Source organism: Megalopta genalis, chromosome 17 (genome assembly GCF_051020955.1).
Source record: "Megalopta genalis isolate 19385.01 chromosome 17, iyMegGena1_principal, whole genome shotgun sequence".
Lineage (NCBI taxonomy): Eukaryota > Metazoa > Arthropoda > Insecta > Hymenoptera > Halictidae > Megalopta > Megalopta genalis.
The window spans coordinates 1689022-1713945 of NC_135029.1; the positions used below are offsets into that span (position 1 = coordinate 1689022).

Consider the following 24924-nt stretch of genomic DNA (forward strand, 5'->3'; position numbering starts at 1 on the left):
GATTCAATGCTAAGGATTCATCGCGAATTGGATGCGTAGTAAAATAGTAGGGATGCTTTTAAAAGCTAAGGGAGATAGAAAAATTGTGCAAAACCTAAAGTATTACTGTATTTAATATACAGGGTGTCCCAAAATTATTAAATCACAATCACGATTGTGAATGAAGTTAAATCACGACTGTGATCGTGATTCTGTGATCGCAGTGATAAATCACGGTTAGTGACAAAAAATACAATAATACCTCAACTCTTGCAAGATTTTTCTTCCTCCCTAAGCTAGCGCTTGATTCCCACCATATTATTATGCAACCAATAAATTTTATCTAAATTCTATCTTGGCATTGAATCGTCAGCCAATCAGAATAAAGCTATTGTACTTATATTCTCGCTAACGGAGCAAACCGCAGCCAGAAAGGTTTGCAAGAGAAGGTAAGAGAGTATCTCACTGTATGTACATATACATATGTTGTATTAACTCGGTATCGAGAATCTGAAGTATCGAGTACTTACACATGCATAATTATTACTTGCGTGGATTCACTTAGATTCGAACCGGGCATCCCTATTGTTTCATATAAAATAAATATGTGATTTATATATTATATTATGTATATACCTCGTCTGTGCTAAAATATAAATAATATCCCTGGATTGATTTACTAAAATATTGGATATTTATTGTAAAATAATTGTTATTAAATGTATAAATTTTTATTGTAAAATTAAATGAGTGAAATTAAAACTGCTGACTCAGTCTATAATCCTCTTGAAGTCGCCTAAAGTAAAGAACAATTAATTTTAACAAAATATAATATGTATATGCTCTATATATGTACACAGTATTGTTAATTTTGATGTATATATTGTAAGAAAATTCACATGATTAGATATATTCATTAATCATTAGTTCCAAAGCTTCAGGGATAGTTTTTTTAAAATGTTTTTGCACATACTTAAACGTCATCTGTTTGCAAATGCTGTAAAATCAGGTCAGTAATTTTTGAACTTACAAGTATTAAATAATCCGTCAATTTATTTAATTAGAAAGTGATTTCCAAATTAGTTGTATAAAGTTATCAAATTTTTGGTAGCTTTATATCTATATTATATATATTACCATATATATGTATATGGTGATCAATGAAAATTATTTTATTTTAGGAGTACAACATTGTTACAAAATGAAGTACAGTAGTGGACACAGTTTTGAAAAATTTAAAACATTGAAGATATCAGTGCCACAGGAATTTATTTACATGGTGCAATTAAATAGACCTAAAAAACTTAATTCTATGAATGAAGCTATGTGGAAGTATGTATTAACATTTTAATTAATAGTGTATTTAAAATTATTTTTGATTTCATGATTTTGTAGAGAATTCAAAACATGTTTCAATGAGTTAGCAGTAGATCCAGAATGCAGAGTTATTGTACTTTCGGGTGATGATAAAATCTTCACTGCAGGTACAATAATTATTCAGCTATACAATTATGTTTTAATAATAACTTCAAATCATTTAAAGGTTTAATTTTATAGGAATTGATCTTCAAGATATGGTAAACCTTGCACCAAAACTAGCAGAACAAGAAGACATTGCACGAAAGTGCAAAATAATGCAGCTAAAAATAAAAGACTATCAAGATAGTTTTAGTGCAATAGAAAAGGTAGTATATCTTTAACCCTTCAAGGACGACATGCATTTCTTGGTTTCTTACCGTGCGGTCGACGGTATTTTATGTAAAAATTATGTATCCAGATATATTGTATCCTTGATGGAGAAGTGGTTTAGTAATAGTTTTATTTGTATTTGGCATAATTAGAGACGATGAATTCAATGGTGAATTAGTGCCAGTATAAACCAAAAATTTCCACAAGTCAAAGTTAAAAATTCGAAAGACTTGATCTCTGCTAAAAGATACGATTTATGAACACAAGATCGAAACAAAAAGAAATAACGCAGTATATCGTGGCCACTCGGCAATCATTGGGAACGGCTCGAGAGTCCGTACAGTGTACAGACGTGGTCCCTGTTTACTTTTGTTAAACATTGATTTTTAATCTATATTTTCATAATCTTGTTTATATGACTTTCTAGTGTCCAAAACCTGTAATTGCAGCTATAAATGGCCCATGTATTGGTGCTGGTATAGACATGGTATCAGCAGCTGATATTCGCTACTGCTCTTCAGGTGCATGGTTTCAAATAAAGGAAGTTGACATAGGTATGGCTGCTGATGTGGGAACATTGCAAAGATTTCCCAAAATTATAGGCTCTGATAGCTTGGTTAGAGAACTTGTATATACTGCAAGGAAATTTACAGCTTCAGAGGCCTTACAACATGGTTTCGTTAGTTGTTTATTTGAAACTCCAGAAAGGTAAATTCTGTTTATAACATAAATAATTTGTAATATCGACCAGAAAGTTTTCTCTCATGTTTTGAAAATTAAAAACAAATTTCACTTCATTCAACTAAAATATATCGAATATAATTATTGCTCATTTTTCAAAAAAATATTTTATCATCTTTCAGTGTAATTACCTATTTATTAGTGTCAGTATACTGACTAGAAAAAGAATTCTTCCTGATCATGTAAATTCTACAAACAATTTAAGGAATTATATTTAATATTGTTTTCAGCTTACTAAAGGGATCAATGAAACTTGCAAGTGAGATAGCAAGAAAAAGTCCAGTTGCAGTGCAAGGTTCCAAGTTAAGTTTGGTTTATTCAAGAGATCACTCTGTTCAAGAGGGTTTAGATCATATTGTAAGCTTTTATATTATTCCACCTAAAATAACACAATTATTGTAACCATAAATGTAAATTATTCCTTAATTAATTTTATAGGTACTATATAATCAAGCTATGCTTCAAAGTGAAGACTTTGCCAATGCAGCAATGGCACAAGCCATGAAATCAGAATCACCTGTTTTTTCAAAACTGTAATATTTGTTTGACTTTTATACGCATATATCAAGATAATGATGATATGTAATTCGATAAAACTTTGAATTGAATATTTTTATATGAATATATCTGTACATTTCATATCTAAGAAAATGTGATAAATATTTCAAATATATTTTATATGCACTTTAATACTAGTAAATTTTATTTCCATTTTATTTAATTTGATTTTCGTATATATGTTTAAAAAATCGTTTTTTGTATACATCAAAAGTAAAACATTTACAAACTGTGCTACCGAAATCTTTTGTCAAATTCGTACCGTTTAGTGCGAAGCGCTACAATTCAAAACATCAATCTTAAAAACTCTAAACACGTTTTTCTCGAAAGTTCGTTTTCTAAACCTGTGTAACGAATAATTAAAAACTTAACTCTGTTCAGTTACTATACTAACAATTTTATTATGTAATATTTTTCATTTTTAAAATGTTATCAACAACAAAATCAATTTTTCTGATGAAAGGTTTTTTATACGTATTCAATTCATCATGTTCTTTTGGCGAATGAATAATAACTTAAATGGAAAGCATCTAATTTTTAGAAAATTATTCATTTTTTGCATTTGTATAATTATGACATGTCACGCAAATAAGCGTGAACTGTCTAAAAAGTAAATAAAGAAATACAACAAAAATCATCTACTCTTATAATTGACACATGAAAATCTCTATTTAAGGAATTTTATTGAAATTAAGTTACTTTATAACTGATAAGAAGGTCTTCTAATCTACGTTTCTTAGGTGCAGCTGCTAATTTATCTGCATCCATTTTATCAACAATCGAATATACATTCTTTTCAACAGGTATTTTTATCTATAAATAGTATTTAAAAATTTCTTTGTATCTCACTTATGAGAATTTTAATAAAAATTGCTGCACTTTCAAAGTATATGTGTGTCATACGTACAATTAATAAATTAATATAATGTTCGTAGTTAATTCTTTTCGTTTCTGGATCACATGCAATAACCATCATATCAGCTATTTCCTGTTCTGAAAATGGTTCGCCAATTTCCATTATTGCTTTTGCTAAAACATCGCGCATTATGTAGCCACGATTTTCAGGATCTAACAATTGAAAAGCTTTTAACAAGTCCTCTGGTTCAGCTGGTTTAAATCTAAATATATAGTTTAAATTCAGATTTAAGCGAGGCATAAATGTAAACAGAATGAACATATCATTGATATGTGACTAACTTGCGTTCGGTAATAGCTTTGTTCATGTACTCTACAAATCTGTTTATTGACACAGAATTATTTTCTACATCTTCTACTTCAACTTGTATCTCTTGTAATTCGGCTTCAGTGATAACACATCCCAATGCTCTAATAATGGTTCCTAAATCTCTGACATCTATTTCACCAGTTTTTGAAGTATCAAACACATCAAATGCTTCGTAAAGTCTTTTTTCTAATAATGTTTGTTCTACTGTGGACACTGCATATAAAAATCTTAAATATACATGAGTTTCTAAATTTAAAATACTAAAGTAAAATCTTAACGTTTGCTATGTATCTATTGCATCGGAAGATAGATATTTTCTATAAAAATTTATATATAATTATTGTGCTCTAACTAAATCATATTAGATATGTTTACACATGAGTAAATATTTTACTTACTGATTAAGTTTTTTTTACATACATATGTGATGAACTTTTAAATTATATTATACCCATGTTACACGACGATGTAGTTAGTGATTGTTTGATCAATATTCTTATGAATTAAAAATGTATATTTAGCTATGTACGTATAAAATTTATTTCCTTTTTTACAATAATATAACTATGTATTTAAGGTGTAGTTTGCATAATTAGTAATGTATTATACATGTATGTAATTTATTAATACATACGACGTAGTCTCGTTGATCGTCTCGAAGCCGCTCGAATCTGATCGTCGGCTACTGATACAACAGATTCTTGCCTTGTTGATGGTTCCATTATTATATTATGAAATCAATATTAACCTATATTTACTCAACCAATTTGATGATGTAATTTAAGCATGTATCCATAATCATGACAGAAAATAACTTTTGAATTTAAGATTTTCTGAACTAGGTAATAGTTTTTGTTTTGTACGAAATTCACATTCGAATTAACGTGTATATATTTACATTGTTCAGATTGGTTTATATTCACACACTTGAGAATTATTGTCATAATTTAATTTAAATTCAATCGGAAAGATACGGATGTAAAAAGTATTCTCTATATGAAATATGATTTATTAAACATGTGAAAATATTAAAAAAAACGCCTTTAATATAAAATTTAAAAAGGCCATATCTTAAAAATGTGCTGTTTGTCGATCTATTTCTGTAAGATCTTCGATTATTTCCTGTACGCGCGTACCTATCTTTTTTGCTACATCTATTTTTTCATTGTTTGGTAAGAAGAGATAGCGCCAAACTAAATCTCCATCAATAATACCCCTTGCAGGATTTCCTTGAGTACGAATAAAACTTTTGTAAGTACTGAAAAAATGAAAAGCAATTATTTATAACTACAATAAATTTCTACTATTACTATAAAAAGTCATCTCTAATTAAAAAATTACCGATATGCTTTCGGATTTAAACCGGCAATATGGCAAATATGCGATACCAAAACATTTTGTAACATAAGTAACCTTCGATACGTTTTTTCTGGCACAGGTAAAATATAACCAAGACTTCCATCAAGAGATGCTGCAATAAAATAAAGATGCATAGTATAATAGTTTCATGTTTACTTTTCTAGATTTTCTTATTTCTACATACCATACATAGTAACATGTCTTTTCTCTGCACCAGAAAACTGTTTCTTGTCATTTGCAAGATCTGCAACTCTACATTTGATTCGAAAGAATGTATTTACTTTTTGACCTAAGTGAAAATCAGCTTTTCTAATTAATTTTTGACCACCCAAGCTTTCTCTTGATTCTGGCTGATACATGAATAAAGCTATATTGCTTTCACCATCTGCCACAACAAATCCTAAGTTATTGTTATCAATTAAATATTCAATGGTGTATACTTCTGCTGGCCTAAAATCCTTAAATAATATATATTATTAGTAATTTCTCGAGAGTAAAATAAAATTTTATTTAAACATAAATAAATTTCAACTTACTCTACTAACAAGAGATAATGTTCTATATTCTTCTTGAAATCTTAATAAACTAATTGACTTATATACATCGGCTATTAAAATTAGACTTTTAATGCTTAACATTTGGTGAATGTAGATTTGTGTATCTATAAATGCAACTCCAACGAGGTCATTGTCTTTTAGCTGCCAGATATATATTTTTTGTCCGACTGCTGAGACTAGAAATCCTGAGACTTGAGTGATGGCAGTTATTGGACCTTTCTGTTCTTTTGCATAGATTTGTTTAAATCGATTTTTTGTCAATGGTTGACCCGGTTCGGGAACAACTTCGATTATATCAAATATGAGTATCTGTACAAAATATTACAAATTATAATCATAATTTGGTACCATCAAGTAAGCATTTTAATGATGACTTTACCCTTCCTCTGCTTGTAATATCTTCACCATAGTTATAATTTGTTCCCAATACTATATAACCTTTTAAGCCAGATCGAGTACCTTCATATGCCAAAGAAACATTCTTTAGACAAGTGACATGTTCCCATTGATCTAATTCAATCTTGGTATTGGGAATAGTTTCCCACGAAACAGGCGAGAATAATACTATTGAAAATTGTTCTTGTGAAGGGTAAATAAATCTTTCCGATCTATCTTCTTCAGTAAACTCCTTAAGAAACAAGAATAAAATAGTAGAGAAATAGGACTACTTTTTAAAAATATGTAATGATGGTTGTGTTCGAACCTTATCTTCCCCATTAAATCTATAGTAGCTTTTTAATGGTTCAGCTATACTCGTTATGACACAGTACGTTTTACTCTCAAGATGATATGTAACAAAATGTGGTGTACATCGCAATGGTACTTTTCGAACTGGCCATGGAGCGTCATATGATAAATGAGTTGGCAACACACATATCCTTAGCTCTTCCTATAAATCGAGCAATGTAAATATAATTGAATAATATAGAACACACACACATAAATGAAATGTTTATATCAGTATCGACAATAATAAATAAAAATGATTATATACCTTTCTATTGAAATAAAGAAAACCTTGCGGACAATTCACATTATTGAACGGTGCGAATGAGGTGATAGGACCATCGATACCCATTGGGTGATTACGCAATTCACCACGTCCTGTGAGAAATATCCAATGTGGATATTCACTACAAATAAATACACCATTATATCCAGCAATATTACTGAAATAACGCATCATACAATGTCGAGTCTCATTCATCATAGGCATTTCTTCATCTTTTGGTGTCGGCCTAAAGAATACAATATTTAAAATTTTTAATAAATAATTTCAACAAAAAGTTGAAAAGTTTCTAGAAAATAGATTATTTTTACCTTATGTGCCCTGATAATATACCATGATCCAGTTTCTTAAATCTTAATTTTAAGTGCCCCTTTGGATACCTATATGCTTGATACACTTGAAGTTCTGAGTCTAGTCTTACTAAAAGCATAGGTCTATTTCCGTGATGACCCAATGCCACCATTAAAATTTCTCGCACCTACAATACAACATATTTACGTAAATGTATTTATTTTATATTTTAACGATTTATTCAAATTATAATACCTGCATTTCAGGATTGGGAATTTCATTAATGGGAGCTGTTTGTAGTGTTGTAGACTCCATACTGTCGTGCAATACATATTGTCCATATCCAAAATTACGAATGAGATAGGACAACCGTAAATCAGGAAGAGAATAAATTTCTAGTGTTCCACTGTCTCTATATACTAATAACCAATACGTTGGTTTTATTTCCTGTAAATGCTTCTGCCACCTTTAAACAAAATCTTATTAATACTTTATATAACAAGAATAATATTCAATGAAATTTAGTGTTTCTATTAAAGATAGAATAAAAAACTAAAAGAATTATGAAAAAAATTACCAAGGAGCTTTTTTTGATGATCCATCAGTTACTTTAGTTTGGGCTGGTACAGGCATTTGAAAAGCTGGTGCATCACCATAAAGTAAATCATCTTCATTGTCAATATTTCCAACTATGGGTGGTTCTTCTATATTATGCTCCTCTTCAGGTACTTCGTCTTCTACATTTTCAGGTAATTGTGTTGTGAATATTCCACTGACATCTCTGTAAGCACATAGTGCTTCTATTTGAGGACGCTAAAATATAAATTATAAAAAAAATATACAAAATGTAAATTCTGTATAACAATCATTGTATAGAATACAATATTTCTGGCAGTATTATTAACATACAAATAAAAGATTAGCTGCTTGAGCGTGTAATTTCGCAGTTCCTCGCCCTTCTCTGAGTGTCAATAACATAACTTGTCCATCTTCAGACAGTAACGTTACATAAGGATCTGCACAACTTGCATGTACAATTGGACACCCAAGATCTATAGGCATGTGTTGGATCTATAATTATGATATGTATGGTTATATTTAACATGTACTATAAGTATACATGCAAATACTTGTTCATTTTATCAATATTATATGAACCTGTTCAATTCCTTGTAAAAGTCGTACACCCATTTGAGTAACTTGGACTATATATCTATTTGCACCAAGATTGCCAGCAAATACTGTACTTCCTTGTGTACTGAATCCACTTTGATCTACTTCATTAATTTCTTGACCAGTTTGTAGTATCTGAAAATAGCATTTTATTATCCGTACAATAATGTCTTGATATATGTGAAAAAGTTTCATAAAAGTTTGAAAAAATGTTGTCTCTGAATTATTATTATTTTACTGATACATCGAATTATGTTGCAATATTCGGAGATAGATCTTTATAGTTCGTCTATATCTTCATAGTTCGCATATATCAAAATTACTGTATTTATACTTAATAATGTGAAAGAATAGTAAAAATATATTAATTTTAATACCATTGTTGAATCTTCTTGACTTAAAATTAAGAAAGCATGCGAACCTTCTGCTTCAGGTCTTACTTGTTCATCATTATTTAACATACCAATGACTGTCCACATATCTTCACACCCTGGTAATTCAAACGTAGTTACTACCTATTTTATAATTAAATATTTTTATTAAATTAATGAACAAATGATGTGTAATTTAATTAACTTCAAAAGTTTTAATGACACAATCACCTGAGGTCGTATAGAACGTTGAAGCACACACAGAGCACCGTTTTTACCATAGCCAGAAGTTGTCACAAGTTCAACATCAGGATCTTGACTGTGTGAAAATTCTTCTGATAGAAAAGCTGGTTCACCCATAGATATATTGCCACATGGTCCAATATTTAATAAACTATCACATACCTATCAGATTTATTGAATAATATAAAAAGTTTCTTCAATATTTTTTATTTTTATATATTTTTATGTTTGTGTACCTCAAATATGTATGATGTGATTTGAATGGAAGTATGTGTTTCGCTTCCATATACTTCTAACTCTTCTGGATCTTTTATGTCTAAAACATCAGATGCCATCCAATCGCCTATAAAGTCTTGTTTTATTTTTTTTGCTGGTGTTTCTTCTGTTTCATTGTCTTCAATTATTATTTCATTTTCGTATATATTTTGTAGATTTTCGGACTCCTTCTCAATAAACCTTAATAAAAGAGAATTACCCAAACGCGATCCCAGAAATAGATAATTATCTTCACACATGCACACCTACAAATTAAATAATTATACTTATACATCCTATAAACATAAACTACATTCATTTTAGTTTTCAATATACTCACACATGAAGTTAAAACACTTGCTGCAGCTTTGTCAAAATGAAAACCTCTTACAGAACGCATACTATCAGCAAATAAAGACAATACATATAATTCTCCACTTTTCAATGAAATTACTAATCGATCTGAAGAAATAAATGCAACTTGAGAACCTTCTAAGCTTATTTTTACCCCCTCTTGTGGTTCTGTAAATAAATATCAATACATGGTAAAATATATATGAACTATAGCTAGATAGAATATGGAATTAATACTAACTTAATGGAAAATTTGTACTAGTTTCTGCTAGACTGTTCAAAGATACTCCATAAGGTGGTATACTCTGATTTAAATAAATGAGGGAATTGACAGCCATGATCAATGTTCCACCGAGTGGTTTTTTTACCGGCACTGCTTGATAGCAATCAAATGGTAAATTTGATACAGACCATATTATGGGATGTACTCTTTGTTGAATATTTAATGATATTGCAACCATAGCACAAGTATCTTGTCTTACTGCAATACGCCTACAATTGAATTATATTATTATTGTATTACTTTTTCAAGTTTTCAAATAAGAACATTAAAGCTTACCCTGAGAATGTCCTTACTGGTTCATACAATATTAATAATGTAGGTTCGTAATAACCATGTAAAAATTGTAAATCTATTATGTTGTCCATTTTTTCCTCTAGACTTTTTAATACTATCATGTATGATGATAGTATAGGAGTTTTATTAGATAAGGCTTTTGTATTATCCAATAAATCTCCATCATCGAGACTTGGATCTTTTTTAAAAGGTAAAACAACCAATTTTCTACCATATATTAACATTACAGCACATCTTCCTTCAGGATCTACTCTAACAATGGGTATATGATGATGATTCGTCCAACCATCCTGAAAAAATAGATAGAACTGTTTCTCAAGGAAATATTTCAAGTATTTCAAAATGTATAAATCTTAAACACAATTACTCGTATTTCTTCTTCTTCAAAATAATGTAAAGATACTGTTCTCAAATCGTGTATATCTTGATCATATTCTACAACAGATAATTTTGCATCACGAAAACTTAATAAAAGAGAATCCCTTTGAGATCCAACAAGAGCAACAGCTTGCATTGACATTACATTTCCATGTAATGTATATTGTGCTAAACATTCTAATTTCATTTTTGGAGGACGAGATTCTAAAAAAAACATTAATTTTATGATTAACAACATTATTTTTTAATAATAAACATGAAAAATATTTTTACTTTACATATTATAAGTAAAAAAAATAAGTGAATGTACCTGTGTATTTTTCCCTTTTAGTTATATCAACGTCTGGTATTAAGCGAAATACTCGAATGATATTCGCACCTGCTACTACAAGACATTTTTCCAAACGATTGAAAAAATAACATGTTATTGCATGTTCTACTCCCGTAGCAGGATGATTGCTTTTACATATTGAATACATTGTGAATTATACTGTTGCTAAATGTTATAAATTAAAGTCACATTCCGTATAGGTTAGTGTACACAGCAAGCTTTCTAATGTTGTCATCTGAAGTGCGTTGATATACAGATCGTGTCTGTAATCTATAGAATATGAGAAGCGAAACTCCAAAATTTTTTAGCACAGTTTTCAGCACAGATCTATGTATAATGGATAGAACGTATATACATGCTTCCAAAAATTATCACTATACCGTGATAATAATAGTAATCAAAAATTAAAAACGCCGCTTTTCAACGTCTCCAATTCCTCACTCGTATTTTTCTTTTTCTTCTTGCTCACCCAATCCGCAGTAGATCCTGTCTCAGCAATGAATCGTCAGCCAATTAGCGTAAAGAAAATTTCTATAATGACCCTCGCTAACGGATCAAGCTGTGGTCTGAAGCTATGCAGAAATAGTGTAGTTTCCCAATTAAGACGCAGATAGCAGCACTAGTTTAGCACATCGAGATGGCAGATGGTGAGATAGTAAAAGGATATGTTGTAAGATGGCACCCCTCGCCAGAAAACTCAGCGTAGGTAGGCCTATTAGACACTGTCCTTATGGTCCATGGTTGACAGGTGTCAGTACTGTCAGGTACTGCCAGTAAAGATTGAGAGTAGAGTGATCTCAGCGATCAACGCGTTGTGTTTTTCGTGTAGTTTCATTTTGACGTAGAGGTAGCAGTTTATCGCGCGTGTTTCAAGACTTTAGAAAATAGATAGCGATGCAATGTACCAAGTTTTCATCAGCGGATACCGTTTGGCTGAAGCCTCGCACGGAAAGCCCTATTATGTTTATTGTATCGAAATATTGGAGACGAAAAGTGGTGCCCGATATTTTGTCGAGAGACGATACAGTGAATTCAGCGCGCTACATCGCACGGTACGCTATCTCTGCATTTCTGTTGAAGTATTATTATTTGTAGCAGAAGCTCGAAGAGTAAGCTTCTGCGTATATTCACATACAAGTGTCTTGCATTTTAGATCCAGAACCTAAGAGTCTAAACTTATTTTCTCACATCCCTTTTTTAATTACCGAATCCGGTTCTGTTTTTTCTTTTAGATTAAATTAGGTATTGTAATAATATCGTAATAACGAAAATCTCGACATGTCTATTTTATTCGATGACGAATATTGAACTAAAAGTATTAGTATAACTGAAATAGAATCTTCGTCACGAGACTCGTGTCGCTAAAGAAGAGAGCATGAGATAGGAAACACAACCGTCCTTTTCTGGATTTATTTCCAGTGCATTGAACAGAGACAACGCTATGTATACGTACTATCCCATTCAAGTTTCATTGGTATGAATAAAGGAGGTACAGATTAGTATGCAGAGAGAGAAATATGCGTACTACGATTTATTGAAAAATACACATGCGTAACATAACACACGTGACATACACCTGTTGCATTATGAATTGTGCTCAAACGATTGTAAGTCGAGATTTCAAGAATTGTATATGTATATCAAGGAGAAATAATAAAATTATTTAAACAATTTCAGATGATAAAATTGCGTGTACTATTGTCAAGAGCTATTCGTAATACATGTTATCTATGTACAGTCGGGGACAAATATATGTATAATTTTTTTTGAAACTGAATTAAGTGATTTGAATTTTTGTCAGATGATAGAAGGACTAGTCTACTAGATAATGGCTTTCTTCAATTTTGCTATTACTTCGAATGACAAAAAAAAAAAAATAAAAAAAAAAATAAAAAAAGCTCGTTTTTCAACTTTTTTTATCCGAAAATTTAAAAAATTCATTTTGCAGATCTTGGTAACTTATATGCATGCCGAAAATCTCATCGAAATCGGTTAATACACTGTTATGAGTTACAAACAATTAAAGATTAGTAATTATTGGTCATTCTTGAGATATATTATAGATCGGAAGATCCCGCGAGTGATATACACTTTATTCAAAAGGTGGGATAATAATAATTGAAGATGGTGCTAGCTACATTAGATTTATTCTGATATAAGTAAAGATGCAATTGAATGTGTATTTCGCCGGTTCAGTGGAACCTCGATTATCGGAACCTCTATTAATGAAATGATCGGTTACCAGTTGACTATCCTTTCAACGCTCTGTAATAAAAATTTTTTTATATTTATTTTAAGTACTATTTAGTACTATTTTAGTTTTCACTAAAATTGCAATTTAAACAGTAAATTGTAACTACTTTTTACAGATGACGTATACTCGTCATACCACAAAATATTGTCATTTCTCCATGTCGAATATACTTGTCATACTTAGCTGAACGGTTGTTAATGACTGAATATGGAAGTCATTTACCTTAGTTCGCTATTCATTTCATTCTAATGTAATTAACAGTTTCTGATTATTACGATAACAAAGTGTCATATACACTTTTTTTTTTAGTCATAATTGTATAAACGATTTTAAGGATATTACTTTTTATTCAGGCTTCTGTCGAATCCAAAATCACCTCTATGTTTACTAACGATACCCGGTATATTCATTCAATGAAGTCTGAATAATAATTATATTATAATTATAAATTATAATTATATTATATATTATATATACCAGAGAACAGCAGCCTCATAAATCACGTATCGTTGTGACAAGAATGAAGCGCGCTGTTGATACGACTAATCATATATATATATATATATATATATATATATATAAAATAATAAATTCTTTTTCTATGCAATGATTAGTCGTATCAACAGCGCGCTTCATTCTTGTCACAACGATACGTGATTTATGAGGCTGCTGTTCTCTGGTAGTTGACTCACGATAAAATCATTTCTGGCACAAACATGTGCGGTCAGTATTTTTTAGCCTTTCGAATCGCGTTCGTTGCAAACTCGTAGTTTGCACGGTGAGCAAAAAATTGACTGGCAGATTTACATCAGGCGTTGCACGCGGGCATTACGTTTCCGAGCTGCTTCGAATTCGTGATTATGTTCAAATATTTCGTAAGTTGCACCAGTTTTATTTATAATACTTTGTCATCATTATTTAAAGTCTTAGAAGGCACGTTAGTTGGAAAACTAACAACTAAATGTGTTGTAGTACTTAGAGTGGTATTTATAAGATATTTATAAAATGTAATTTGAATGGTTTCAAAGCAACGGTATCGTATATGTATTTTTTTATGGTCTTGAATGGTTTTCGAAATTACTGTTGTTCTCTTACAGATATACATATATATAAAAATTAAAATTTATAGTATAAATATATAATAATACAATATAAATAATAAAATTATATATGTTATTATATTATATAATATAAATTATAATATTATATATATTATTATATTATATGATATAAATTATATAATTATATAAATTGTATTGTATCTCTCTTCATTTCCTTACAACCTTCAAACATACTTGAATGCATTTTATCGTCTACTACGGCACGCAACATAAAACATATGTATGTATAAAACATATACAATACGTATGTTTTATGTTGCGTCGTATAGTAGACGATAAAATGCATTCAAGTATGTTTGAAGGTTGTGAGGAAACCTTGCACATTGTAATAGAGATTTAAATCCAAAACAGCATTGGTATGGTACGCGACCTTCCTAATTATGTCAAAAAGTGTTCGCTTGGCAACAGAAAAAATGTTGAATATGTATACTAACAAGGAATTTTCAAGAATTGTCAGACCTTGATATCGAGAATATTTCGCGGATTTTAGAACAGCAAAAGATAATCGATAATCCGACATTTTACCCTCAATGTGCTCGAATTTAGCAATGGTAAAAGACAGAATATATTTATATTTTATTATACTAGTGAGAGTACTGAAAAAGTGTTAGAAAGAGCAATTCTAAAAATTTCTTTCTGCTGTCTAACTTACTTTACTTAACTTACTACACTTTCATGATACGAAATTCCTTAATGCTGAAAGTAGAAGGGGAATAGTAGTAGTATTAGTATTAGTAGAAGTAGTAGTATTTATTTAATTTCAACTTTCTAGGCTTAGAAAATGGACTCGGTTTACATTATCAACCTTAACCTCTCCCTCTCTCTCTCTCTCTCTCTCTCTCTCCCTCTCCCTCTCTCTCTCTCTCTCCCTCTCTCTCTCTCCCTCTCTCCCTCTCCCTCTCCCTCTCTCTCTCTCCCTCTCTCTCTCTCTCTCTCCCTATCTCCCTCTCTCTCTCTCTCTCTCCCTCTCCCTCTCTCTCTCTCTCCCTCTCTCCCTCTCCCTCTCTCTCTCTCTCTCTCCCTCTCTCTCTCTCTCGCTCTCTCTCTCGCTCTCTCTCTCTCACTCTCTCTCTCTCTCTCTCTCTCTCTCTCTCTCTCTCTCCCTTTACATACGTTATTATCAACACTGTATCTTTCGCATATCTATAACACTCGCATCTTTCTAGCTGCATACAATCTTCTATTAGTTGTTTCAATATGTCTTAACCTTCTTTACATAATTCATTACAATTTGTTAAGTATTCTTGATAACATAATGTACCCTCGAGATAGTAGTAGAAAAGATTTTGTGAACATATACGAATATACTATCTATTTTATACGAATATACTATATACTATCATCTTGTGTAGTTCCAGATTCTAGCTGTTTCATTAGTTTGGAATGCTCGAAACGATAAGATCGAGTTTCTACTGGAAATTGTTTCAAAGTTTATCAAGTCAGCACCTCGGTCAGCACGTTCACCAGACATGACGCCACTAGATTTACTTTTTTGTTTCCTTTACTACAAAACCATTAAAAAATCGAGCATCACAATTCCTATCTCTTCGTTTTAAAAAGTATATCATTGCCGGAAACAAAATTCTAACGTATATTTTAAAATTGGATCACACTTTTCTATATTCAAAATAGATCTATAAGATGATTTTCGAAAATATTTAAATGCATTTTAACATCAAATGAAAACAATAGTTGTTTCCGATCGACTCATATCCATGTGTCAAACTGTCACTAACAATTCCATATTTGGGATTTCACAAAGTTAAAGATATGGTTTTCTGTTTTTAAAACGCATACGTATCTTCGTAAATTGTACGTATATTAGAGACCGATATATCAAGAATAAAAGGCGGAATAAATAAACACGATAGATTAAGGGAAATATACGAGAAATATATTCACTTTACGTAGCTTGAGAAATTTTCTAACAGCGGCAAAGAAAAACACGATTACCAAATCTCCAGCATTCGTTCGACTAATGAGTCATTACGTGCATGTGTCATATTAATTATATTAATTTAATATAATATAATTAATATAATATAATATAATATAATATATAATAATATATAATAATATATATTATTGTATTATATTATATTATATTAATTATATATATATATATATATTAATATAATATACATATATATTATTGTATTCTATATATATTAATATAATATACATATATATTAATTCAATGTATCCCAATGCTGCCGAAGATAGCGCAACAGTGTGACAAATAATAATCATTGAACAGAATGGAGTATATCTCGTTTAGTAAAGTTCTGCATTATTTCAACATTGTATCCTTGAAAAGTCAAAAATTTGCGTCAACCATACACGTGACCGCCCTATATTTAAATATGTCTTGTACTCTCGTTTCGCACGACATAACGCGAGGTGTTCTTACATCGATCTTTGCTTGCAGCTGAAAAAAGAGAACGCGGAGGTCGCTCCGTTTCCGCCGAAGAGAGTAAGAAATTGCCAACCAAAGGTACTCGAGCAAAGGCGAGCTGCTTTGGAGCTGTACACCCAAAAAATGTTGCGTCTTTCAGCGACGAAGCAACAGGTTCTCAATTTTCTGGGTATAGAGAGTCGGACTGCCAACGCGTCATACAAGAGGTATGTGTTCGTGCAATGCCGCGCCGTTTGTGCTCACAATATGCGCCGCCTTTCTATGATATTGCAACACGGAATCGCGGCGTGGTTCAACGAATGTTAAATCCTTAACAGACTTGCGGACTTCGTTTGCGCATCCGGGGCAATCTTCGCGAATTCTTGACTTTGGAACTAAACGAATCGACACGTTTTTCTGTTACAATGATCTTCAAATTAGGTTTTTCGGAATCTTGGAGTGACACGCTAACACTACGAGGATTCTGCGAGCCACAGTCAGAATTGGAAAGATTTTCTTCAGAAGAAGTTCGAAAATTTGTAAATACAAAATACGTAGTTAATATGTAATGATTTCTCTTATTTCTATAAGTATCAATTATTAGATACTTATTATATATAATATATTAATATAATATAATATAATACTTATTATATATAATAAGTATCTAATAATTGATACTTATAGAAATAAGAGAAATCATTACATATTAACTACGTATTTTGTATTTACAAATTTTCGAAATAAGAGAAATCATTATATATATATATATATATATATATATATATGAGATCGTGGATTTTATAGATTTATTACAGCAATGAGTAGATCAAATACAGAACAGTAAAATCTTTTGAAGAATTTAAAAATACTGACGAATTATTTTCAACTATTTAAAATAATTTAGCTCAGAAATAAATGCATACACATTTATGAACATAATTTTTATTTTGTATAAATTACGTGGTCTAATTATAACTGCAATTAAGTATGTTCGGACGAACATGTTTTATATACTCTATATAAGCTTATAATAATATTAATATTATTATTATAATATCATTATACATATATAAACTGAAGTTCAAGATTTAAATAATATAATAAAGAAACGGCAATTTAAAACATTTTTCTCATTTTCCTAGAACAATTGAAAATATTTTCTTAAAAACGACCGAAAGTGGAAAAGTCCTCTTACCTGAAAATGCTGGAATATCTCATAACCTGCTGGAGACATAACAAAAATTGTTAGTATGAAAATTATTTGGTATAAAAGGGGTTATTGTGTAAAGTGAATAGTTTCATATCGAAAATGATAGATATTATTCTAGAAAGTAAACACATTACGACTGTAACTTATATTCGTAACTGTAATCTATTGCTGCTTTAATATTTTTAAAGAGACACTTATTTACCGAAAAATCTCTATTTCATTTGTAAGTGCAAATTGCGAGATCTTCTTGGCTCGTCTTAGATTTTCGATAGTTGTTATTGTGTCAGGAAGTTTCTAATATAAAATTGAACTCGTTCGATTGCTTGAGAAAGGATTTAATCATCACCAAGGATCGAGGACATTTTTTTGAAAATGTCTTTATCATAATATTCATTGTTTGAAGTATTAGAAAATGTTCTAAAGCCTTGTCTTACTATTTAAATTATTGTATAATTTTCATACGCAGGCAAACAATTGATTATTTCGTATTTGATAAAAGGACACGCGCATCTATCAAAAATATTGCTATCTCGTTTATTCTATTTATTTGTATCGTTTATGGTTCTTTTCCAACAAACATTTAGACATCCAAATAACACTTTTAGCAATCATATTCACGATTTCTTTTTTGTTGAATATTTTCTGTCACGGCTAGGATTGAAACAAAATCTACAGTCATGTGCACTTTAAGCCTTACACTTCCTCTGCAACTAACAATAAGTAGAGTTTCCTGTATTTTAAGATTTTTCATTGTATGCACTTCTTCTCACGTAATTTACGTAGTGAAATGTGGACAGTTCAAGATTCATCGATTGGTCAAGCGGAACAATAGAATTAAATGCAACGCTAAGTGGACCTAAATGATCCACTAGCGTGGGAAAAATATTCCTCACACGAACTTCGGTTCATGCAATGTTTTATTTTTCGTTTGTACGAAGAATTCACGTAAGGGAAATAAATGCATTTCTGTGTTTGCAAAATAATCAGTTTAAAATTTTAGGTATAATAATTTCGACTCATTGTAATGCCCATAGATCTTAAATAATATCGCATACTTTTAACGAAAGTAACACAACTGAAAAAAGGCGATTTTTTAATTATCATTGTAGAGATGTTCTGCAACCAATTATGACAATTTTATTATTCACTTATCTTCTTAATTTAGATGACTTGTGTTTCGACTATCATTGTGGGCAAGTATATGTATCTGAGAATTCGTTTTATAAGGATTATTCTTTTCGCTCGTGAATTCAGTTTAATTCACAACATAATATACAATTATATTCAAATACAGTTCTTCGCTTCTTCAGGAAAATGGTATACTGTTTCGAAATATGTCACTTTCATCGTAAATGTGCAATATATTTATAGAAAAGAATTTCTCTTCTGCAGAAAAGAATTATCTTATCTTTGCAGTCTATTCCTGTTGAACGTTATGAGCTCATGTATCATATAACGAATTTATACTCTAGATGAACATATAAATATGGCTGGAAATATAAATATAGATATATAAAACGGCATCAACAATAAAATGAATAATCCTTACCCCTATTATTATTAAATTGAAAATTCATATTATTGAATCCAGTTGTTTCAAATTTTCTTTATATCAGGAAAAGCAGTAATGAATTCCTTTGGTAAAAAATTCAAGCGCAGCTGATAATTAATTAAGCTCTGTTCTGCGCAACCTCTTTAGGGTTTCTGCGAGATGAAGTAAAAAATTCTAAAGAATAAAGAATTGAAAAATTTAAACGCGCGCGCGTTACTTAACTCATGACTTTTATTTCTATAAATATCTTACAAAAGACCTACGAAATATAAAAGTTGTCTGTATGACAAATATGAAATACTCTTAGAGATCACTGCAGTTTGGTTCTGGTACTTTGTGTCACAAATGCAAGCTACTCGTTAAGTTTATGATTTATATGTAGCAATGATTAATTTAGTTATTAATTTAATTTAATTTGTTTCATTGCGAAAGATTATTATTTCTGATTCATCGTTCGTATAAAACATTAAATGAAATTACATCTGTCAGTTATTTCAAATGTAAATTTAAATTATAATAATACATTAAATTAAGAAAATAATTTCATATGGCAGGATTTAAAGTAACGCATTTAGTTACTTTAAAATACGTCCTCTTAATTTCTGTTTCATTATTTTGCGAGATGAAGCCCTTGCATCTGACATCTTAATTAAGAAGTGAAAATATGTAACTCGACACGTAATATTCTTGAACATTTGAAGAGCTATATTCCAGCATTTTAAATATGTAATTATGCCATTGCGTTTTCGTCAGTGTGTAGTACTGTACTACTCTGTCACAAACATGACTAGTACATTGAGATCATGATAGATCACAAATCAAAAGCGTAAAAAGATGTGTTAATCTAATTCACGATAAACGATCCATTGTATTTTATTGTAGTCTATAAAATAATAATCTTTTACTACAAAGTAGAGTAGAAATAACTAATCTTGTTATTTTCTTTTTGATGCAGCACGCACAAGGATGCGAACGATACTCGGTATGATCATCCGAATTCACTCGGCCATCATCCAGTATTAAGTTTTCATTGTGATCCATACGCACAGTCAAACTCATCGTCTAGTCTTCCAGATATTGTAATTAACGGGGTTCTGCTGGGTATGTACAAGTTGTGAGTTGCAAGCTGGTTGCGACAGTGTCACGACTGCCATGAAAAAATAACGAGCGAAGAAGATAAACGAGAAAGATTGGATCATAAGTGTGATGTATTTTCCTAGGCAGTTTATAAAATTTCTTTTATCTTTTACCCTTTATCTCAGCGAAGGTAAACACGGTGGTTGATAATCGACGAACGTATATAGAAATACTAAATGCTTTCTTTTTGAATGTACTGTGTATCTGTCGATACCGTAACACTTTTACAGTCAAACCTGTTTTTGTGCAGTCTTTTTTTTATGCGATCTTTTTGAGATTTGTTTTGTGCGATTTTTTTATGCGGTATGTGAATACATTCAAACCCGTTTTTGTGCGGTAGATAGGGACTGTAGAAAAACAGCGCACAAAAAAATCACATAAAAAAGTTCGCACAAAAACAGGTTTGACTGTATAGGTATCGTTGGGATACTGATTGGTGAATATCTTTCGGCATAGGAAATTCTTGGAAGATCTTCCTAATTTTAAGATAATTCCATAATCTCTACAGACCTGTGAATACTGCTGGATTATATGTATATATATACATATATAAAAATGATACGTATAGTAGTTGTATTATTGGGTCTCGTTGAATGTACCCAATATGGAACTGATGGTAACCATTTGTCGAGATTTCGTCGAGTTCGTCTTCCAGGAATTGACCAATTAAAATGGAATATGTATTTTAGTTGGATAACAATGGACAATTATGTATAAGATTTCGAAAGTAGGACAATTGATGAAATAACTTTAAAGTATTTAACTGTGATCTTAGATTCATTTTTGGTAGAAAGTTCTTATTAGCAATCAGTCAAAAACTCTCTCTGAACAGAATATAAATAATATTATCGAGATGTATAATTTTTTCATATATTAGAAGAGTAAATATAATATATACCTACCTGTGATATACAAAGTGTTTGTAAATGATTAACGCACTTTTAATGATTAAATAGAAGATTTGAAATTCTGAGAAATTTCAAAGTCCGTTTATCGGCATGTGTTTTAAAAGAGAAATTTAAGAAATGACGTCTTCTGTAGAAAAGAGTTTGTGTGTAGTCGAGGATGCTAGAAATAAATTCATGTATTAGTATCTAGAAAGTCATTGGAAGATTATTCAAAATTATAAAACGATCACTGATTAATTAAAATTGAGTATTAACGTAGTTATGGAAATGTACAGTTGGCAAGAATATGTTAGAAAAATTACGAAATAAGTTAAATCACTGACTGGACATTTGTTGAGTCACTAATGAAGGTGACCTTGAAAACGTCTTTAGGATATGCAAAATAACCTAGTCACCTAAATGATACTATATATAGAGTCCACACACACATAAATCAAGTCGATCCATTATTTATAAACGTTTTGTATATCCAGGTCAAAGCAACTTGAAAGATTTTAATATAAGTCTAAGAATACGAAGCAAACAAAATTACACATTTTTAATAGTTCATAAGAATCAGAAGATTACATTTGTTAAGATTTTAAGATATTTTTATCTTAATAGCCGTACGAATACATTAATTCATCGGACATTTTTACACAAAATTTATGTTTCCAAGTAATAATTTAGATTCAAAACTGAATTGCGTTGTTTTGCTCAGTGCGGTAGTTTTAGTGTCAAAGATAACTATGTATTTAATGAGGATTTCATGACAGCTGTTGACAACAAGTAACAATAATTAATATTAAGGCATTCCACATTTTGCTAAATATTTTCGAGAACCTCCTGTTTCAAATTTCTTTATTGTATTTAATAAAATCTGTACTATATATGATTGCGCCCGAGAAACGTAATGATTTATGAGATGATTCATGCAAATCAAATATCGATTCTTCAAATGCATCTGCGAAGTGTTCATTTAAGCAATAATCACTTTGCACAAATTTTTCTACAATAAAGAAAAGCGATGTGATGGACCAAACAACAAAGCCGGCTATCCGGATGTTTCACTATTTTCGGAACGGTATTTTCAATGCGCCGGGTCACTAACCGTATGTAACCGAATGGAAATGGAAAAGCTGTACATATGTATGCGATCGTGTAATCATGACAAGCCAGAAAATATACCGTTATTGTATTTGAATCATCGTCTCGTTTATTTCATCTTATTATTCTCAGTTTACATTACTTGTGACATTCATCTTAATCTATTTAACGTTATCGTATGGATATCTGGATTGTAGATGTAAATGTAACTCAGAAGCGGATCCCTTGCGGTATAATTCGCATTAATTCGATTACTACCGTTTAGATTGGACATCACGGACACTCGGTTATAGGATCCATCGGCGAGAATCTGTTTCTCTGTCAAATTGCCCTTTCTCTTCCTTCTTGTACGTATTTTTGTGTTGCTTATGAAACGGTGTATCGCGACGGCGTTCTGTATATTTGGTACGCAACGAACAAGACGCATCGCCCTCGAGACAACGATGAACGTCGGAGGATATAAGTCTTGCAGTGAAAAAGATACGTCTTCGCAAAATCGAGATACAACGATGCGCGTTATGTTTCCGTTTTCCCGTTTCTTTGTTTTGTTCTTCTTAATTTCCCGCTGCACGGATCATATGACAATAAGATTCGGAGGATGGTACGGTTTTATCTAGTGCCTCTCGTCGATCATAGCCGCGGTAGATTAGCCTGAGACTGCCTCTGAAACCGATCTATCGCCTCTCTAGCATTTGCATCAGCTCTATCGGAACGCTAAAGGGAGCAAAGTAAAAAATGAGACGTATAATTCAGGCGGCGAATCGTTTTGGTCCACTGAATCGGGCGTGTTCCACGTTTGCACTCGAACGCGTTGGGATTTCGTTTTTTCTTTTCGACCTGCACGGGCTGCTGAAAAATAGGAGGACTTTGTTACCATTTTCTATGTCTGCCTGATCGCTCGCGCTTTATCGCGCGTCCTCAGATTTCCTTACGTTAGAAAACAGTTCGAACGATTTTACAGAAACGGAGTCGCCGTGACGTGGGCAACGGTAGTAACACATGCACGTATGTAATGTATGTATTCATGTACGTAGTATGTATGTATGTATAATATGTATGTATGTATATCGCGGTAGGACCTTGATTCGTATATATACAAATTACGACTCCTCTTTTACAGGTGTGGTACAGTTATTGTGTCGCGTGGTAAATGAACCGAATCCTCTCTGATAAATCGATAATCCTCGTTCATATCAAATGTACGTACTGCGCTAAATATATATTATATACAAGCTCCTCAGTCTTGTGCGAAGTGTAAGACGATTTCGGATCCTAGCACTTCCGCCTCGGTGAAACTAATCGGTACGAGTGTTGTTTTTCTTTTCTTTTTTTTTTCGAACCCATCTGCTCGGACGTTTATTCCCTCCCGTCACCGTTATTTATTTACTTTTTTCATTCTATGGATTATGTCGGGCGGCGAACGAGTCGAAGACGGTTGTTCGTTTCGTTTCTCATCAGCTACGACGGCGTACAAAAATTCATCGTTGATTCGCTTAATGTAGATAGGTAAAACGACTTATTGCCCGTGTTTGGCAGTTTTCCGTGAACCTCGGTCTCGTCTCACACAGCTGTCGTGTCGGAAGAGAAGGAAAAGAAAGGATCAAAGGAAGGAGGAAAGAAAAGAACAATCGTTTGATGGGCGTATGCGTACTTAAGAGCAAGAACAAAAATCGCGGATCCCCTTTAACGATGAGTATCTTTTCATGACTTTGGAGTTGGTGAGTCTCTTATCGCGTACCGGTACCAATAATATCTATAACACCTAATTTAATTCCTTACATCGTACAAGTCTTGTGTAACTTAGTGTAAAAAAAGGGTCAGCTGTTGGTCGCCATAATACGCGGACAGTTATGGATCAGCGCATCGGTGAGAAAGGCAAATATGTACGTCGCAAACCAGGGGATAAACTTATCAGAAAACGGAACTAGCCAACTCAGTAGCGTCGATATATCTTAAATAATACTATTCGCAATATGCAGCCGATTAGATAGTATCCCTTTTCTCTTAGACACGCGTGCGCGTGTTTTACGTATGTATCTTCTATGTATATAAATGAAAAGAAGAAGGTTCGACCATTACCATTACGAACCTCCCGAATTATGAGTATTATTGTACAAATTGGAACTCCGTGTGCCGTTCTCGCGCGTACAATCTACGAGTTGATCCTT

General features: G+C 31.5%; 5 protein-coding genes across 8 annotated transcripts in view; 2 read left to right on the forward strand and 3 right to left on the reverse strand.

Moving 5' to 3' along the window:
* Positions 1-849: 849 nt before the first annotated feature.
* On the forward strand, positions 850-3099 carry LOC117222844 (delta(3,5)-Delta(2,4)-dienoyl-CoA isomerase, mitochondrial). Its single transcript, XM_033474825.2, has 7 exons — positions 850-988; positions 1161-1311; positions 1375-1463; positions 1537-1664; positions 2096-2376; positions 2640-2766; positions 2848-3099. Exons 1-7 carry the CDS (start codon positions 937-939, stop codon positions 2944-2946), a joined length of 927 nt encoding a protein of 308 aa, XP_033330716.1. The 5' UTR covers positions 850-936; the 3' UTR covers positions 2947-3099.
* LOC117222843 (dynein regulatory complex protein 8) lies at positions 1232-4914 on the reverse strand. Of its 3 annotated transcripts, none has more exons than XM_076527087.1 (4): positions 4827-4914; positions 4165-4405; positions 3875-4085; positions 1232-2788 (listed from the first exon to the last, which is right to left on the reverse strand). In XM_076527087.1, the coding sequence occupies exons 1-4, from the start codon at positions 4912-4914 to the stop codon at positions 2780-2782; spliced, it is 549 nt and encodes a 182-aa protein (XP_076383202.1). In that variant the 3' UTR covers positions 1232-2779. The 3 variants fall into 3 exon arrangements, with proteins under 3 accessions (XP_076383202.1, XP_076383203.1, XP_076383204.1); XM_076527088.1 differs by lacking the exon at positions 4827-4914 and adding an exon at positions 4591-4689; XM_076527089.1 differs by lacking the exon at positions 1232-2788 and adding an exon at positions 3471-3780.
* Positions 4709-11374, reverse strand: CPSF1 (cleavage and polyadenylation specificity factor subunit 1). Its single transcript, XM_033474819.2, has 20 exons — positions 11070-11374; positions 10749-10963; positions 10364-10671; positions 10046-10296; positions 9791-9972; positions 9432-9716; positions 9184-9357; positions 8959-9096; positions 8567-8716; positions 8318-8479; positions 7986-8221; positions 7664-7874; positions 7429-7595; positions 7103-7346; positions 6812-6997; positions 6488-6736; positions 6088-6417; positions 5736-6009; positions 5534-5663; positions 4709-5450 (listed from the first exon to the last, which is right to left on the reverse strand). The coding sequence occupies exons 1-20, from the start codon at positions 11236-11238 to the stop codon at positions 5264-5266; spliced, it is 4248 nt and encodes a 1415-aa protein (XP_033330710.2). The 5' UTR covers positions 11239-11374; the 3' UTR covers positions 4709-5263.
* A 467-nt stretch (positions 11375-11841) lies between these two features.
* LOC117222858 (sorting nexin-24) lies at positions 11842-22853 on the forward strand. Its single transcript, XM_033474846.2, has 3 exons — positions 11842-12142; positions 16894-17087; positions 20581-22853. The coding sequence occupies exons 1-3, from the start codon at positions 11990-11992 to the stop codon at positions 20741-20743; spliced, it is 510 nt and encodes a 169-aa protein (XP_033330737.1). The 5' UTR covers positions 11842-11989; the 3' UTR covers positions 20744-22853.
* The window catches only part of LOC117222855 (semaphorin-1A), an 870584-nt gene continuing 858807 nt past the window's right edge, over positions 13148-24924 (reverse strand). The window contains exon 15 of one of the 2 annotated variants that reach the window (XM_076527085.1): positions 13148-13355. In XM_076527085.1, the coding sequence (XP_076383200.1) occupies positions 13348-13355 (8 nt within the window). In that variant the 3' untranslated portion in view covers positions 13148-13347. Of the gene's footprint in view, positions 13356-17789; positions 18088-24924 lie in introns of those variants that run through there. The other variant, XM_076527084.1, reaches the window with a different exon arrangement.